The 19288-nt window shown below is 40.6% G+C and overlaps 1 protein-coding gene across 1 annotated transcript; it reads right to left on the minus strand.

Annotated features, from left to right (window-relative positions):
- Positions 1-2436: 2436 nt before the first annotated feature.
- LOC131903373 (tyrosine-protein phosphatase non-receptor type substrate 1-like) lies at positions 2437-16551 on the minus strand. Its single transcript, XM_059253912.1, has 3 exons — positions 16159-16551; positions 3946-4060; positions 2437-2976 (listed from the first exon to the last, which is right to left on the minus strand). The coding sequence occupies exons 1-2, from the start codon at positions 16523-16525 to the stop codon at positions 3948-3950; spliced, it is 480 nt and encodes a 159-aa protein (XP_059109895.1). The 5' UTR covers positions 16526-16551; the 3' UTR covers positions 2437-2976; positions 3946-3947.
- Between the last annotated feature and the right edge of the window lie 2737 nt (positions 16552-19288).

Raw genomic sequence — 19288 nt, forward strand, 5'->3', positions numbered from 1 at the left:
TTGGTCAAATAATTAAAAGAGCAATTTTTATTCATAAAATTAGGATGTAGCAAATTAAGGAATATCAGTGAGGTTAGAAATTTGGTTATAGTAGAATCCAGGAGATAAAAAGTTTACATTGAGGGCCAGCCTGTGTCAATGATTCCAGATCCTTTGGTGTACTCAGAAAGGGACTCTTCACATTGTCAAGAGGAGATCAGAACAATTTCTAGACCCAAGATGAAAACCATGTGATAAGAATAAGTGGCTGACAGTCTGGGCTGGCTGAGGCATCTACAGGTCCATTTGATGCCATGAAACTCATGTGGGTAAAAGCCACTCACAGTCCAGGCTGTCTTCTCACAGTCTGGGCTGCCTGAAGGCACCCTCACCTGTGCCAAATGAGGTACCACTTTGATGAGAATATATTTGGTGGAGATATGGGAGAGAAAGAGATGCAGGACAGTCAATGTGCTGTGAAAAGAGGCAGATTGAAGAATCAAAGGCAATGAGGAACTGGCTGGTGTGGGTGGCCCACTTGGTACATGGGACCAGGGTGACTCAGGGCCCAGGCTGCTGCTGAGGACCATGTCTGGGTCCTGTGGTCCTACTGCAGCCAGTATCTGTGTTGACATCCATGACCCATATTGCCACCAAAGGCCACAAGATGTCTGGAGACTGTTCATTTTGGTGCCCAAGGACCATGCTTTACTGAGGTCATGCTGATCTGAGTGACTTGTGCTGCTTCCTAGCACCATGGTGACATCCAGACCCAGGCTGTGATGTGGGGCCATGTCTGTGTCTGTGGCCCTATTTCAGGTAGGGTATGTGTTGGTGTCTTTGGCCCCTGAATCTACTGAAGGCCATTCCATCTGGGGCCTTGGTGACATCCAGGCCCAGGCAGCTGCCAAGGACCATGTCTGGGTCCATGGTATTACCACAGCCAGGGTCTCTGTTGGTATGTGTGGCCCATGTTGTCACCAAAGGCCACATTCATTTCTGGCTCTAGGCCACAACCTATGGCCATGTTGGTCTCTGGGTCCTCTGCTGTCATGGTGGCCATGCCTATCTGAGCGGCCTGTGCTGACACACAGGGCCATGGTTGCCCAGGCCCAGGCTGCTGCCAAGAGCCATGTCTGGGTCTGTGGCTCTAGAGCAGCCAGGGTCTGAGTTGATATCTGTGGCCCTACCACCACCTAAAACCATGGGATGAGGCCATGTGGATGTCTGAGGGTAATGCTGCTGCTGAGACCATACTGATCTGGGGGCCTGTGCTTAATTAATATTTTACAGAGTTTTCTTTTTGGTGGGGATGCTGCAGGGGAAAGGGACAGATATGGAGAGACTGGGAAGTGAGCGGGAATGGAGCATATGATGTGATGAAATTCCCATAGAATCAAACAAGAGTTATGTTAAAAGAAGAAGAAGAAGAAGAAGAAGAAGAAGAAGAAGAAGAAGAAGAAGAAGAACAAGAAGAAGAAGAACAAGAACAAGAACAAGAACAAGAACAAGAACAAGAACAAGAACAAGAACAAGAACAAGAACAAGAATAAGAACAAGAAGAACAAGAAGAGTTTGAATCTGAACAAGATGTTTAGGGAAACAGACTTCAAAGAAACAACTAACTTCTTCTTTGTCTAGAAGCCCAAAATGACCTTGGGCCAGAGATAACAAAAGTTTGGAGGCTCAGATCCTGATCTCACCCCTAAATGGTTTCAGGGTTACCTTTTCAGGAGATATTAGAATAGGTATAATGGGCCATTAAAGAAAACTCATGGTTAAGAGAACAGAATCTATAGACTGGGGGAAGACCTAACATTCCAGGTGGTCAGGTTCAATCACAACGACAACGGACCCTTTTAAACCACACTAAAGAGATAGGAAGAATAAATTTTCCTACAGAGGTATGAGGGTGTAGCACACATTCAATCCCAGGACTCAGGAGGCAGAGGCAAGCAGATCTTGATGAGTTTAAGGTCAACTTTGTCTACTTAGCAATATACAGACTGTCAATGCTATAAAGTAGACCCTGTGTCAAAAAACAAAACAATACAAAATTTCCCATTCATTCATATGCTAAACATTTCCTTCCCAGAATTCTCTCTATTCTGAGGTGGGTAAGGCTGAAAGCGCCCCACCACACCTTAAGCAAACAAAGAGCTGTGACATGCACAGTAGTGTCCTGACACAGAGGAGCCTGAAACTGGACCCCAAAGATGACAACTGCTGATGTAAGACCCAAGGCCAAATCAAGAAAGGCCACAGTAACCATAGAGAGAAAGCCCACCAAACAGCACCCACATAAATACCTCAGCCCTTTGTTTAATAAACGAGACTGCCTATATATTTCCCAAAGTCTGTGCTGTTGATTCTGCATCTGCTCATCCCCGCCCCTGGGATCAGAGACAGTGGGATCCCAGCTACAAAGCCATCAACACTACCCAGTGCAGTGCCTACATGGTATGTTGAGGTTCAAGTGGGTCTGTCTAACTCAGTGTGGCCAGATCAGACTAAACAACACTTGCTTTTTCTTTCTGTCTGTCACTTTCTTTTGGATTTTGGATGCTGGCTGAATCTAAGTATACCTTTTCTGATAATTTAGGCTTCCTTACTTTTTCTATAAATGCCACCTTTTCACCCTGTAGAAGTTTGTTCACCATGTGTCTGACTTCCACATCTTCTTAAACAGTGTGAGTATGTTTTCCCTTTACTTCTCCGTTCTCCTCTTCTGTGAGGTGTATACTTGCCTGAACTTGGAATTTTCCCTCAAAACTTGACAGGTTATATTTGAACTTTTACTTGAGTTCTTCCTTAAATTCTTTTATTACTGAGATTAAGAACCCCAAGAACAGAATCCAATAACTACAGCATTGGAACTGTGAGCTATCAATGCTTATAGTGGAACAATAGGGAATTCTGAGTTGGAGTTGTCCTTGTAAGGGAGGCATTCGGAGCAGTCTTCCACAGCTTCTCACCAACTTTTTGTAGTCTGAGACCCTATAAAAAAGGTGATGTCAGATACTCAGGGTCTGATATGGCAGAATGAAGTGAAGAGCTGAGGAGAATCACCTCTCATTCAATACTCCTTTCATCATGTACACATTGTACCTTAGTGCTACAATGTCCCTGGTACTGCTCTCCTCCTGTCCAGGACTAAGCCTAGTCCCTGAGTCATAGTCTTCTGAGTCTATTCTTCATGATCACAGAGAGACCAAAGCAGGAACATTCCTTAATACAGGTCTCTGGAACTTCTAAAAATTGGTCTATAATGTAGATTGCTATTTCCCATGAATGCTTGCTTTTCACTTTCTGTGGTGACCTTTAACAGGGCCAGTGACCAATACCCTACATCCTCCCCAGGGCCCATATCCTTCACTTTCTTTAGGCCTCTTTGGATGCCTTTGTTGATCCTTGACTGAAAGCTTCCTGAAGGACACACACACTTCCTGGGAGCTTGGGATGTCTCAAAAGGTTCCAAGAGATTCCTGAGGATCCTCAGCAAGATGTCATCACCACAGATGGTAATAATGTTTCACAAATGCCTTGGCCCTTCTACTGCCCCTGCCCCTTCTTTGTGAGTCCAAAGACTGATAACCCCCTGGTGGTTTGAATAAGAAATATTCTCTACATTCTAGGATATTTGAATGCATGGTTCCCAGTTGGTGGTACTCTTTGGAAAGGTTTAGACACTGCAGCCTTGCCAGAGAAAGTGTGTCACAGGAGGTGAGCTTTCATATTAAAAAAGCTTGTGACACTTCCAGTTTATTCTCTCTGTTTCATGCTCTCCACAAGGATGTGAGCTCTTAGCTCCCTGATCTTCTTCATGCCTCTCAGGTTTGATAGACTCATATGACTCTGGAACAGTATGGCCAAATAAACCCTTTCTTCTATAAATTGTTTTCATTATGTTGTGTTGTCACATCAACAGAATAGTAACTAATACAGCCTCCATCCCTCCCAACTTACAGTCAGGCCTTCTGCTTCTTGTGCATGTAGATGGCAAAGGCACCAATTACCAGTAACAGTTTGGGTCCAAGGAACACAGCTACAAGGATTTCAGCAGTATCTGACGTCTTCAGTTCTGGAAATCAAGTGGTAACAGGAACCATTAGAGAGCACACAAGGAGTTTATCATCAGGGATCTTTACCTGGCCCATTTATGGATTCCCAAGTACATCAAAGCTCTGAGGAGTGAGAATTTGTGCCCTATCTCAGCTTCAACACTTCAAAGCAGAAGATACAGCAAAGAGATTTCAAGTTATGCACTGGCCTAATAGGTCAAGAATTTTCCCTTCTAGAGAGATTGGATATTTTATACTCAATGCCACATAGCACCTTTTTTTTATAAACAAAAATTCTTACAAAGAATCTGAACCTTCAAACTGAACCCTTTGTGATGATTATTAGCTTTTTGAAATTCAATGAATTGAAGAGTTTGACAAGTTGAAGGTCCAGAGCCAGATTATCTTGGGCCATATTTAGCTCTCTTAATATCCATACATTGCCTTCTTCTGTACTTAACATAACAGCTTTGTGACCATTAGGTTAATAATTCAGAATGTACAAGCAGAAGATTAGTTTTGCTTTAGAATATATTAACTTAGCAGACCACTAGCTTCCACCAACCCTGATGCTAAGCATGTCATCAGATAGCATCTGAAGCCTTGACCAGGGTTCCCCTCTGTGTTATAACCCATCTCCTCCATGTTTCTACCAATGTATTGCAAAAATGTCTTGACTTATGACTTTCTTTGTTCTATTTCTACAAAAATTCCATAGAAGTTCTTCCACGGTGGCCTTTGAGGTGACCTATATCTGTGTTCCTGGGCGATGGCCACCCATATTTTGATCGAGAATGAATTATTGGGGTTTAAGGATTATTATTTCCTCTTCAATGTGGAATCTGATCTGTAGGTATGGTCACAAAGTTAGTGGGATTCAGAGAAGCTCCTCACTGATGGTATTTAGGATGATCCTTGGAACATTGTCCTTGGAAAAGATAAGTTCAGTCTCCAATTACCTAGGAATAGCTGTGCAGAAAACATGCATAAGAAGATGATACATTGAGAGGAAAAGTTTAACAGAGTGCCTGTTTAAATAAAAGAATCCTGAAAAAATCCAGATTCTTAGGGTAAGGGAGCCTACTGAAGTGGCCAACAGTCTGATCAAGCCATTTGCTGAAAACATGCAGATGAAGGACAAAAATTCTATAAATGAGTCTATCAGAATAGATGTCATGGTTTGGTGCCTCAGCCATCATACAGCCCAATTCCACCCCAGTGTAGATGCCTTCTAAAATTTTCTGTTGTTCAGGAAGTAGTATTAATTTTGAAATTAATCAAAGATTAAAATTTGGTTTTAGAAACAGAAACAGGCTGGTTATGTTGTGCATTGGTTGTAGTGTTTACCTAAGATGTAAGGTTAGGTTGGGTTCCTAGGTTCAGTCCCCAGCACAACAACAACAAACAACCAGTTTTTTAGCCAATGCCTATTGTAGCTGGAGAATTTCTTTTCAGCTCCCACCAAGTCCTGCCAGTCCCAGAGCCCACTTATAAAATAAACATCCTGACTCTTACATTATTTAAACTGTTTGGCCATTGGCTCAGGCCTATTATTATCTAGCTCTTACTCTTATATTTAGTCCATTTTTATTAATCTATACTTTGCCACGTGGCTCGTGGCTTATTGGTACCTTACATCTTCCTTGTCCTGGCGGCAGTTGTAGGCAGTGTGTCCCTCTGCCTTCCTGTTCCCTCAATTCTCTTCTCTGTTAGTCCTGCCTATACTTCCTCTCTGGCTACTGGCCAATCAGTGTTTATTTATACACAGCGATATCTACAACAGCCTAGAATACTAACACTAGGGAGGTAGAAACAAGAGGATCCAAAGTGTGAGTTCTTACTAGCTCAGGTTTCCTGAGACAGTGTCTGTAACAGTTAGTTTTAAATACCCACTTCCCACAACCTAGAATTCTAGGAAGAGCATCTCAGCTAAGGAATTGTGTAGATATGGTTGAGCTGTTGGTGAGTATGTGGAGCATTGTCTTGGCTGTTGATTGAGATGGTAAACACCACTCTAAGTGTGGGTGGCACCATTTCATTAGACAAAGGGCTCCACACTGTGTAAGAAGATGAAAAAAAGCTAGGTGAGCATCACACAGCGTATAGTAAGGTTGCATTTGTTTCTCTCTGCTTTTGACTGTGGGTGTGATGTTTGAGTTCTTGAATTGACTTCACTTGTGTATCCTGGAATGGTGATTTAAACAATACATTTCTTTGCCTTAGTTTGAAATGAAAGTATAACACTGCCTGAAAACACAAACAAACAACAACAAAGATGAAACAACAAGAATCAAAATGGTCTTGATGGAGCCTTAGGAAGAAGCAAACACCCAACTTCATGCAGTGGAGTTGAGATAGGAATTCTATTGTCTCTTCCCTCCTCTTCGGCCATCCCGTGCTCCAGCTCTCTGAGGAGTTGCTGTGTCTTTTGTTGTCCCTGCCCTGTGATCCCATGGCTCCCTGGGTTACACAGGCTCTTTCACATCTGTGTTAACATCACAGTGTTCTGGAGAGGTCTGCCTTCCTACATTCACTATAGAATACTTCCATGGGATTCTGATAGGGAAAGGTCGTCTGGTTAACACACTCAAGTAAAAAAACTTGGAATTTGATTACTGAATTATCTGGCATTGAAGATCCCAGGACTAATGGTCATTGTTCCCAGGGCTTGTGGTAGGTGCGTAATTGTTTAAATCAAAGTAGCAGACAATAGTTATCCATAGAAAGGTAATTGTTTTGCATCAAGCATTGAAGTGAATTGCCTTCCACTTTAAGCAATCCAACAGGCCAAAGTAAACCAGGAGCAAAGAGAATGAAGGAAATACTATCCTGAGAGTAGCAACAGAAGCCTAAGTAAACTTCACATCAAGAGAATAGAATCTTAACTTGTGCCCTAGGAGGCCAAATTAAACATAAGTCATGATAAAGGGGTGGAATAATTGTTCCTTTAATAAGATACTGCCCCTTTTGCCCTTTCTTCTCCCAGTACAGTTCTTCCCAGCTGAGCCACAGTGAAGTTCACCTTTCTGGACTTGATTAAGAACAGACAACTTTTTTTCTTTATCCATATCTTTCAGGGCTTGCCAGAACCCAAGCTTGCTTTACCTGGTACCATGTATGTGCTGCACTAGTATTTCCTACTGCTCCCTCCCAACCTGTTGTTCACCATGTGTCTGGACTAGAACAGCATGGGAGTTTTTTGTTTATTTGTTTCTGTTTTTGCTTTCCCTTTCTTTGCTACATTATCAACCTCCGGGAATCTGATGAGATTTAGAGCCTGCCTGCCTAAGGGATCTTTCACTTCCATACTTTAATTAAATCCTCATTGAGTTTCCTATGCTTTCAGTCCATTCTTAAGTGAATGGCACTAAGAGTCCCAAGACAAGACTCCAATTTCCTATGTATCATTTGATGACCCATAAGTTATTTTCACAAATTTTTATAACAATACTGAACAGAGAACAGTGGAAAATTAATGAAATAGAAACTGAAAAATAGATATGACCACTTAAAGAAGTTCCTTTTGGAAAAGGAAAATATTGGAAATCTTCCAGAAAGACTGATGAAATGAAAGAACTATGACAAGTTTTCCATATCAATACCTAGAGAAGAACATCACTTTATAATTGCATATACACTTAGACTTAAAATGGACAATATGATCATCTAATAAATTATATAGCAGAAGTTTGAAAACTTATATAAAATGGACAAGGAGTTGTAAATTATTTGTTATTGATGAGACTGTGAAAGGTGATACTTTTTGAAGAAACTAATTTTGTGTCACATAAGAAAATTTATAAAGTAATTTTGAAAATGCAGCCATTTGAAGTCATTGTTGGGAATTATAGTTAATTTCATTGAATTTGTTGATGGTATTGGATTTGAATGAAACTATTTTTATTCACTTGAGCACCCACTGTGGACTGCATTTGGAAGTGTTGAGCACACATGACAGAACCATCAGGGTTCATACTCTAAGGGAGCTGGTACTTTCTAAACTTTGCTGTTTAATGGTGATATAAAGATTATTTGGGTGACCCATTGTTCATCCAGCAGATAAAGCTCACAACAAAGGCTTCACGATCAGAAACCTATGTTTTTAAAAAGTCGTGAGAGTTGATGGCCACTCCTGGTTTTTTATGATGGCAAAATAAGACATATTCATGTAAAGGCATCTCTATCTAACTCTGCCTAAGTCCTAGGATAGTAACAAGTCAAGGGGAAATACTTAACTACAAAAACTGACCTTATGCACTCTCGATGACCTTCCTCCCAGGAACCTTAAATTTTCCTTCATTACATTAGACCACATCACATGGTCTCAGGACAAGAACTCAACATCCCTATTGCTTTACCATCCCTAGATTCCATGTCTGTAAAACTGATGACTAAATGGGCTTCAGTTGGTCTTAGCTTGAGGTTGAAAATAGTGATTACTCTCTGCAGAAGAAGCTACAGGTGGTTCATTTCCTAATTGTTTATAATAAGCCACATAGGTGTGAGCCTGTTGAGCCGACAGTAACACTCCCTGGTTGAAAGCACACATATGGGTGGACTAGTGTGAGGAAGGCAGTGTGCTATGTAGATGCCTCGTGCTGAAGTTGTCATGTGTAACAAGTTATATTTGCAAATATCATACACATTTGTATTTTTACATATGTGACTCTTTCCCAACTCTTCACCAAACCAGGAGTGTAAACAAGTGTTATTTGGAGTCAAGGTATCTAAACATGAACACACCTGATGTCCCTACAGGTTTGAGGCAACAGTCACTATTTATTAGGAGTTTTTGGTCATCTTGACACTGCCCAGAATCTAGTGAATAAACCTTTGGTGGGATTAATATCAGAGTGCATACAGGTGGACAAGTTACATAGACCAAATGACAAAGCTCATCTCAACCCTGAGGGGATTAATATGAATCCTGATCTTTATCTAATGAGCATCAGTGGTCCTTCCGTAAAAACTGAATAAAAATATCACCATATAAAGACTGAAATGAAGTTAGCATTCCATGCTTACAAATCCTACCTATCACTGCAGTTGTTACTAGATGTTAGATCATATATTTATTCTTTGCCACTATTAGCTGCAGCAAAATCAATAAAGGCACAGAATGGCATGTTTCTAGATTGTTCTTGTTTTACTCTGAAAAACCTATGGAAGAGCAGAGCCTCTATATCAGTTGTTCTTAACCTTCCTAATGATGTGACCCTTTAATACAGTTCCTTACGTGGTAGTGACATTCAACCATAAAAATATTTTTGTAACTGCTTCATTAGTGTAGTTTCACTACTGTTATAATCCATAATATAAATATTGAATATGAGACTTCTGTGAAAGTGTTCAAAGAAGAGATGGGTCACAGCCCACATGTTGAGACACACCTTTATACCCTGACATCCTCCTCTTTTTTAGTGATCTTCTCATGAAGTTGGCCAGTGGCTTTTACAGTACAATCAGGACTACATGCATCTCCTCCAGAGGGGCTAATTATAGAGAGTAGATGATCATAAGAATGTTGAAGGACAGAGCTCAGGGACACACTGTGTCATTAAGGTACAATTCTGAGTGAAAAAGAAATGTGTGGCCTCAGAAATTATTCTCATGCAGTTCTGTGCAATATATAGAGCAGTTGTATACCTGAGAGTGGAGTTGAACATGGTTCTGCCTTGGTTGGATCTTAGGGACCCTGGGGTCACCTCTCTGAGAAATGTCTCTGGCACATGACTGGGACTTTACGATAATGTATAAATCATTTATACAAAAATGTATAAATGGGCCCTGTTACTTTTTAAGCAGAAGAGGTTGTCATGCCTGAGCTTGGTGGCCTAAGAGCTCTATGAAGAGAATAATCACAAATATCTCCTCTTGTTTCAGAAAATGTATCTGTGAAGATTTTAAACTAAAGCTGTTCATTAGAACATTCTAGAGTCATTCTATAGTTCAGATGTTAAAACCCATATTAGACCAATAAAGGAACATGTATCCAGGGTTTCTCTCAAAAGAGAAAAGAGCAGCCATGTTGACAGCCACCAACCCACACCTCCACTTAACTGAAAACTAAGACTTGGAGAGGGAAAGTGAAAATCCAAGGTCTTGTGGTTTCTGAGAAACAAAGCTCACAAGATGAAATATTTCCTCCATGTCAGTAGTTTATCTAAGCATGTTATATGACTTCATTCCTTCATTTTAGCAAGTCTACATACTGTGCTAGCAGGGAGAAGGTATCATGTGAGACCCCTGTGTGGTGTCAGGATGAAGTCACTCCTCTTGTCTCCCTTTGTTGAGGGGTTGGGATTATACCACATCAAGGTAGGAAGATGGTAACATCCTTATAACTATTTCACCCCCAAATGCAGAAGGCCTTCTCCAGAGGGCATGTGTTGTGGAATATTTGTTTAAGATGTATTATATTCATTTATGCTGTGGAATATTTGCTTAATGATGCAAATGTGTGTTTCATTCTTTTATGTTTCATTTGTTTAACTCTGTAAAGCTGTGTTCCTTTGCCTGTCTTCAACATCTGATCGATCTAATAAAGAACTGAATGGTCAATAGCTAGGCAGAAGAGAGAAATAGGCGGGACTAACATGAAGAGAAAATAAATAGAAGGGAAAATCCAGGCTAAAGAGAAAGGAAAAGTGAGAAAAGGAGGAGAGGAAGATACCAGGGGCCAACTGCACAGTGACACAGCCAGCCCTAGAGTAAGAAGGAAAGAAAAATATATAGAGAAAAGATAAAAATTACAGAGGCAAAGTGTAGTTAAAAAGAAATGGGATAATTTAAGTTAGAAAAACCGGCTAGAAACAATCCAAGCTAAGGCCAGGCATTTGTAAGTAAAAATAAGTCTCTGTGTGTGTATTTGGGAGCTAGGTGGCAGGACCCCAAATAGTAAAAACCAACTACAGGCATGTGTTTATTGCCAGGACTGTGGCTCTACAAGTTCTTCCACTGTAGCACTGCTTTAGTGGCACAAATTGAAACAAATGAAACATTCATGATCTGGGATCTGAATTAGTGTATCTCTAGCTGCTGCACTATGATGCTTTGTTTACACAAGGGAACAGTTCTTAGTTCTAACATGGCTGACATTGAGGTAGCTTTGCCATCACTACTCTTAGCATCTGACTATGAAGAACATCTGAAAACCTTGGGGATCTGGTGATGAATGGAAATGCTGGCTGAGTTCGAGAAATTCTGACTCAGCATCTCTTGTGCACCAGGCTCCTATGTGGAGATGGTGTCTCTTGTTGGGGCAGCAAGAAGCTGGCCTGAAGTCAGATGTGGGTTCAAGCCCAGATCCCAGCACCAGCTGGCTATGTGATCGTGGACAGAGTACCGGCAAACTGGGCTCACATCTCAAATAGGGTCGGGCTGGATAGTCTAGCTGTCTATGCTGTAAAAATACCAGAATCAAGACCAAGAAATAAGACTTCAGGTGTCTGTGAGGAAGTTTCAAAGTGAATGTCCTGATGCCTCTGCTGGTGATTGGAGATCATGCTGATGATTGGATGAAGACACCCTCCAGGACATAATCCAACATTGCCCAGAACCTTCAGTGCCTATGCAAGTAAGAAATAAAATGTTTCCAGACAGACCCAAGATGAACGTCTTGCTTGGTGCCAGCATCTAAACCAAGGGTGAGAGATTCCACAGTGAATGTGGGCATGTACCAAAGGATCTCAGTGTGCTGTGGATGAAGGAAAAATGAGAAAAGCACACTGTGCTCTGGCCTTGCCACTCTCTGCCTTGATGTGCTTTTTCTCTTGGGAGGAGAAGACACACACCTTGGGTAAAGAGCTCCTGCTAGGCCACTTCTTGCCATCTCATTTGACATCTAGAGTGGAACCTGGTGTACACTGTGCCCAGGTTGTTCAGGCAGAAAGAGAAGACTTAATCGGGTGAGGTAATACACTCTGGAGGTATAGGCCAGGTTTGTCCCTGTCACTGAACATGGCATCAGCTATCTTTATGTAGCCACTAGATTGGGACAGATTAAGAAAGGTAAGTATTGTGAGGCAGACAAGGGTATGGATGTACCCCCATGTACCAGAAGTGATGCTGTGGATATTGCTCTATAAATAAAATGCTGATTGGCCAGTAGCCAGGCAGGAAGTATAGGTACAACAAGCAGAGAAGAGAATTCTGGGAACAGGAAGGCTGGGGAGGAGACGCTGCCAGCCACCACCATGAGTACAAACATGTAAGACACTGGTAAGCCATGAGCCATGTGACACGGTATAGATTTATAGAAATGGGTTAATTTAAGATGTAAGAACTAGATAACTAGAAGCCTGAGCCATTAGGCCAAATAGTTTAAATGATATAAGAGTCTGTGTGTTTATTTTATAAGTGGGCTGTGGGACTGCTGGGGCTTGGCGGGACCTAGAGAGAAAAAAAATCTAGCTACAAATGGCGCCCAATGGGTTGGCAAGAGTTTCCACCTAAAACCTGAGAAAAAAGATCCTAATGGAGCTAAAAACAGCTTTCTAGTTGTCTCTCTCAAGTTAGCGGCAGCCTGCTGGTTTGAGCTACTGTGGTGGGTTCCTGGCATGTGTACTTGACTTACAGTATGGAGAGAATGAGGTGTCTGCAAGTGGCACATTACACTGCATGGTTGATTTAGCTTTTGCTAGTACAAGAGAGAGAGAGACAGAGAGACAGAGAGACAGAGACAGAGAGAGACAGAGACAGAGAGACAGAGATTTCTGGGCTACAAGCTGCTTTGATAGAACCATAGACCCACTGTTTCTGAGAGTTGATGACTCCCAGAACTGGTGGTAAACATACCACCATCATGTTGGGAAGCTGAGGTAGGCGGAGCCACCAGCCAAAGCTGCTATTTTAGCCCTAGTAATGCTGCAGTTTAAAACAATAGATTCACAATAAGAAAGATTCAGATACAATAGTTTACAATGTGTGTAAAAATGTATTAGCCTTGGAAGAGAGAGAAAAAGGAATATATACAGTTATATAAAAAATACATAGTTTTGGGCTAGAGAGATGACTCAGTTGTTAAGAGCACTGGCTGTTCTTCCAGAGGACCTGAGTTCAATTCCCAGCACCCACATGGTGGCTCACAACCATCTGTAATGAGATCTGGTGCCCTCTTCTGGCCTGCAGGCATACATGCAGACAGAACACTATATACATAATAAATTAATAAATAAAAAAATACATAGTTTTTAAAAATAAAGTCATTAAAGAGGCAGTAAAAATATAAAAATATAAAAAGTATAAAAATAAGGCACATAAAGATGGATATTACATAGAGAATCTGGATTGTGTTGTCTTTGGAATTCTTTTTTTTTTTTTTTTTTTTTTTGGTTTTTTGAGACAGGGTTTGACTGTGTAGCTTTGTGCCTTTCCTGGAACTCACCTGGTAGTCCAGGCTGGCCTCAAACTCACAGAGATCCGCCTGGCTCTACCTTCTGAGTGCTGGGATTAAAGGTGTGCACCACCACCTCCCAGCGTCTTTGGGATTCTTAACTGCAGAAAAACATTTGATTGTAAGAGCTGTTGAGTTAAGCCAATATGTGTATTTTAAAGATACCTTGACTTCAAAATTTGGATCTAAGGATATGTTGCTTTAGAAAGGAGGCTCTGCTTTTGTTTCCACAGAAAGCAAGAGGCTAGGGATTTATTCCAGATTAAGACATATCAGGTTTGACCAGCCAAGACACCCTGAAAGGTCTCCGATGATACCATGGCCCAGATGATCCAACATCCAGAACGGTTTCAAGGCAACTGCCTCAGACAATACACCCTCATGGACTACTCTATAAGCCTAAAATTTTCTTTGTGTCTCCATAAGATACAGCAAACCCCTCCAGCAGGAAGTAGCAAGAGAAGCTATGCCCAAATTCCCAAAAATACCAAGCTGGCTTTAGAGATGGAATTGGTTCACTCCTTCTCTAAACCCAAGCATATTCCTAAAATAAAAGGTTGAGAGATTCTTGTGTCCCATATCAGAAGAGCCTTCTGGTGTGGGACAGAGAAAAACCAATATTTTTATTTAAAACAGGTTGATTATAAATGTGATCTCTTTCTAAAGAAGAAAAGGTATGGTGATATCTTAATTGTACTGAAATGTGATTTTATTTGTATATTAATAAATAAAGTTGCCTGAGGGTCAGAGCTAATAGCAAGCCGTAGCAGAAGCTGGGTGGTGGTTGTGCACGCCTTTAATCCCAGCTCTTGGGAGGCAGAGCTAGGCAGATCTCTGTGTGTTCAAGGATACAGCCAGCACGGAGACACACGCCTTTAATCTCAATACCAACCATAGAAGACCTGGAGGTCTGTACAGACAAGCAGTGACGAGGAGGTCATGTGGTTGGGTTTACAACCAATGAGAAGGCAGAATAGAAAGTCTATAAAAAAGACAAACAGACAGGAAGTAGCTCTCTTGGCTGAAGAGGACAACAGCAGCAGTGAAAGATAAGGTTTTTAGCTCTGAACTCTGACCTCTTGGGCTTTCATCTCTGCATTAGCTCTGTGTTTCTTATTTAACAAGACCATTCATCTACAAAAAGGGGATATAATATAGATATAATAGGATGAAAGGGTAGATTAATAAACCTACTTTTAAAGAGTAACAACTTGTTTAGAAATTTTTTACATTGCTATGGATTTTAGTTTATTGATACAAGTTTAAACTTAATTTTGTTATACTGTATATATATTTCTACTCTCATTGGAGGTATTATGTTTATGTAACTCACTTAAATTTTAATGGATAATTAAAAAATACAGATTAATAGTCTTCTGTGATAGTCAAACTTGTAGCCATATTAGTTAAGTTTTCTATGTATATATAGATATATTTCAGATAGATACGCAATCTTCAAACCCTTCAAAGACCTACAGATTATGGCATTTAAAATGTTTCAAAAAATTTAGACTTTCTGGACAATGAGACGTGTCTGCTCCTGGCAGCACTGATTTACTTCAGAGAGGATGATGGACATCGAAGACACACTATATGGAGTTTATCTTCACATTGGCAAAAATAGCCATTTGGGCAAGAAACTGTTCTTGCCTGGACTGCTTGAAAAAAAAAATATATCAACTGGACATGCAGGACCCATAGGAAGGTGACCACTGAACTTTGTTTGGCAAAATGGTCCTTCATGTTTCTGATTCACAAAAGAAATTGCCAGACATTCTACAGGACACAGATAGAAGTGACTGAGAGACTCTAGGCCTGTGGGCTGAAGACAGATGTGCCAACTTTACAAAGGAACATTAGGTGACTGTCCAGGCTGCCAGCTGTCTCTGTCTACTCTGCAAGACTCCCGAAAGTTGCTTGCATCCTTCTCCCATTTCTCAGGTAATATTATATCCTTCTGAGGTCTTTGATGTAGTTGAAAACTAGATAGTTATGATTTTCCTTAGTTATGATAAAAGATAACTTAGATATGAAACCTTAGACTCACTAATATAGGATAGATAGGATATCTTCTTTAATTTTGCCAAATAGACTAGATATTATAACTGTAATTCTTGCTTGATAATTGTTTTGTTATATGTAATTTTACTATGTGAAATTTAAAACCTTCCTTTTTGAAAAAAAAAGAAAAGGGGAAGTGCTGTGGATATCGCTCTGTATAAATAAAATGCTGATTGGCCAGTAGCTAGGCAGGAAGTATAGGTGGGACAAGCAGAGAAGAGAATTCTGGGAACAGGAAGGCTGGGGAGGAGACGCTGCCAGCAGCCACTATGAGTACTAACATGTAAGATACTGGTAAGCCATGAGCCATGTGGCACGGTATAGATTTATAGAAATGGGTTAATTTAAGATGTAAGAACTAGATAGCTAGAAGCCTGAGCCATTAGGCCAAATAGTTTAAATGATATAAGAGTCTGTGTGTTTATAAGTGGGCTGTGGGACTGCTGGGGCTTGGCAGGGCCTGGAGAGAAAAACTATCTACAAAGTGGCACCTCTAGCAAATAGCATATCCTCTCCTCTGCTTCCTTGGTCCACAGCTGGGGTTAATTCCGCCTATGAACATGCAAGTCACTTAAAGGCTTGCTTGTTCCTTGGTGCTCACAAAATCTTGGGCACATTATAACCTGTTGGAGATATCAGGGATGAGAACTATGTAGTACTTACCAAGTACATTCAACTCGGTGCCTCCCCCAGACCGAAGCTCCTTGTCAGAGTCTGCTTTGTCGATCTTCACACAGTAGTAGGTGCCAGCGTCAGCAGGTGTGACATTACTGATGCGGATGGAAAAGTCCAGGTTGTTTCTCTTTGTGGGATCTTTAACATATGTGACTCTGGGGAACTTCTCTCCTGTGAAACTATATATTAGGTATCGACTCTGCCCTGTACCCCTGAACCACTTCACGGGCCCCACAGGGAGCAGGGAGGTCACAGTGCAGTTCAGAGTGGCTGATGCTCCAGCAGAGACAGAAACTGATTTCTCAGGCTGAATCACCTTCAGGTTCTCCCTGATATCTCCTCCTGCAGGAAACATCAGTTAGTACTCATCCTGATGGGAACCCAGAGGCTCCTCTAGTTCATAATCACATACTGCTACTTTATTAGAGCTCAGCATGATGTGATCACAGTTCTCCTCACCTGGGCCTCTGAACACAAGGATTAACACACACGAGGAAACTGAATCCCTGACACTGAGAACTGGGCAGGATTCTGACTGAAGCCCCAATTCTCTTTGCAATTCTCATGCTTCATCCAGTATCTGCTGGTTTTTACCTTCTGTGCACATGGCATGAGCCCTTCTTGTGTAATAGTATTGGGTGTGATTCATGGGACTCTTTAAAGCTAGTTAGATATGAGTGTAAGATCTAGATATAACTAATGAGATGTACGTTTGATTTCAAGATTCTCTAGGTCAGGCCTGCAGTTCACGATGGGGTTGCTTTACCAGGTGAAGTGATAATGCCATAGATAGCTCCCAATATGCAATAACATGTAGCCTGATTAGAGAAAAAAAACCCCTGTTTAAGTTACCAGTTCTTAAAGATATGTGTTATAATCACAGTAGATAGCTAATTAATTTTATGTGTATGGGTATTTTGCTTCCATATATGTCTGTACACCAAATGCGTGCCTAGTGGTCAAGGAAGCTAGAATAGGGTGTCACAACCCTTAGAACTGAAGTTATATATAGTTATGTCACCATGTGCGTGCTCAGAATTGAACCTGGGTCCCATGGATGAGTAGTAAGTGGTCTTAACCCCTGAACCATGTCTCCAACCCCATGATGATATAACAGGTTCCTAAAAAGTTAGTGGTTTGACACAAGAGCAATGTTTTACTTCACACTTTGGAGGTCAGAAGGTCTAGTTTACTGTGATAAGGCAACTGTCACGGGGTCACAGCACCCCACCCTCCAGGCTGCCCTGTTGTTTCCTTGCACATGGTGTGGTCACTGGAGGGCACTGTCCCTTGTCACCTGTCTTCCCATAACCCTGACACTTATGATGCCTTCTTACCTGGACGTTGATGATCTGGTAGGTGCACTGTATTGCACTCACTATACTACACTAATGGACCAAGACTGTACAACATTCATTTGAGATATGAAAAGAGCAAAAAGGAAATTAAAAGCACTAAAGAAAGTGAAGAGTCTGAATAGCAAAATATAACACCAAATGGAGAGAAACTGTGAGAAGGAACCAAAAGGCATTGAGGAGTTGAGATGTGTATAACTTAGTCCAATGGGCAGGGTCCATAGAGGATTGATTTAGCAGGTTACAAAAAATATCTCAAATCATGGAAAAGGATCCCGTAACATTACTCAGTCAGCACTGCAGGGGTACAGTTAAGAGAAGAAATTGAAGAACTTGGAGTGTACTGCCAAGATTATTGGGGGAAAAAACTGTTGTCTAACACCTTCCTGGTTTATTATAATGTAAGAACTATAAATCCATCACACTGAACCAATTCAGTATAAGATAAACTCAGAGAGGCCCACACCAGTGCCCACTAGAATCTAATAAACAAAAGAAGAGTAACAGAGAATGCTGAGAGCAGCCTGGAGCATGACTCATCTCATCCTGCTAAATGATTTTTTTTATCATTTTATCATTTATCATTTCTTATCAGAAATGTCAATCCAGGAGGCAATGAGATAGTGTATGTAGTCACAGTTCTAAAAGAAAAAAATACATCCAGAATTGGAGTCAAACCAAGGATTCCATGGCAAACTATGGGTCCAACACTAGGGAGTAAACATGTTCTTTCTAGTTAAAACTCTGAGTTTATTACAATGATACCTGCCCTGCATGAAATATTAATGGACTTCCTTTGTGTTGAAATAAAGGATCCCAGAGAATAAGGCCTAGTTTAAAAGACAATACTACTTCTGTCTGTATCGTGAATTTTAAAATTTCATAAAGCATCCTGAGCTCCCAGTTTCCACTTAGCTGTTTGGTAATGGTGACTCTAATATTCTACCTTGTAGTTCTCATTAATAGCCTTAGGGAAGTTCATACACCTGGATCTGCTAGGAAAGATGGGGGATGGGCTCAGGCTTCATAGTCACTGTTAGGTCTCAAAGAAGAATATCTGTTATGGCAAATCTGTTTCCTCCTAGTAACTGAAACCAAAAGCAAAAAGCAAGTCTGTGAAATTAAAACCTTGTGTAATGAGATAATGCCGAATCTAGCAAACACATGGATAGTCTTAGAATACTGACTGATTAAAAAAATAAAATATGGGGCTGGAGAGATGGCTTCTGAGCCATCTCAGAAGTCCCAGCAACCACATGGTGGCTCACAACCATCTGTAATGAGATCTGGTGCCCTCTTCTGGTCATACATGCTGTATACATAATAAATAAATAAATCTTTAAAAAAAATAAAATATGGGAAAAATAATGGGAATGCGTTATCTTATATAATAATTTATATTTTGGTATAGTTATATATACCAATTATATAAATAATTTTGTCAAAGTTTATAATTTGTTCCAACTGGAAATCCTGAATTTATATAATAAATTTATAGACTAATATTTTGGTTAGAAAACATCATAAAGATTAAAAAGACCTATTTAGCTTTTACTAAGGTATCTCCAGAATTTGAAAAATGTAGCAACTCTCAAAATTTTGTAGACTGATTTAGTACAGTATTTAAAAACAAAATTGTAACTTAAAATTTGATAAAACAGAAAGTATAGAAACAGTATGAATGGCTTGCTCCTCTAGCAGGCTTGCTTAAACGGGACACATTTGTAGGAGCTGTTCCTCTGCAATTTTTTTTTTTTTTTTTT

This window comes from Peromyscus eremicus, chromosome 2, assembly GCF_949786415.1.
Source record: "Peromyscus eremicus chromosome 2, PerEre_H2_v1, whole genome shotgun sequence".
NCBI lineage: Eukaryota > Metazoa > Chordata > Mammalia > Rodentia > Cricetidae > Peromyscus > Peromyscus eremicus.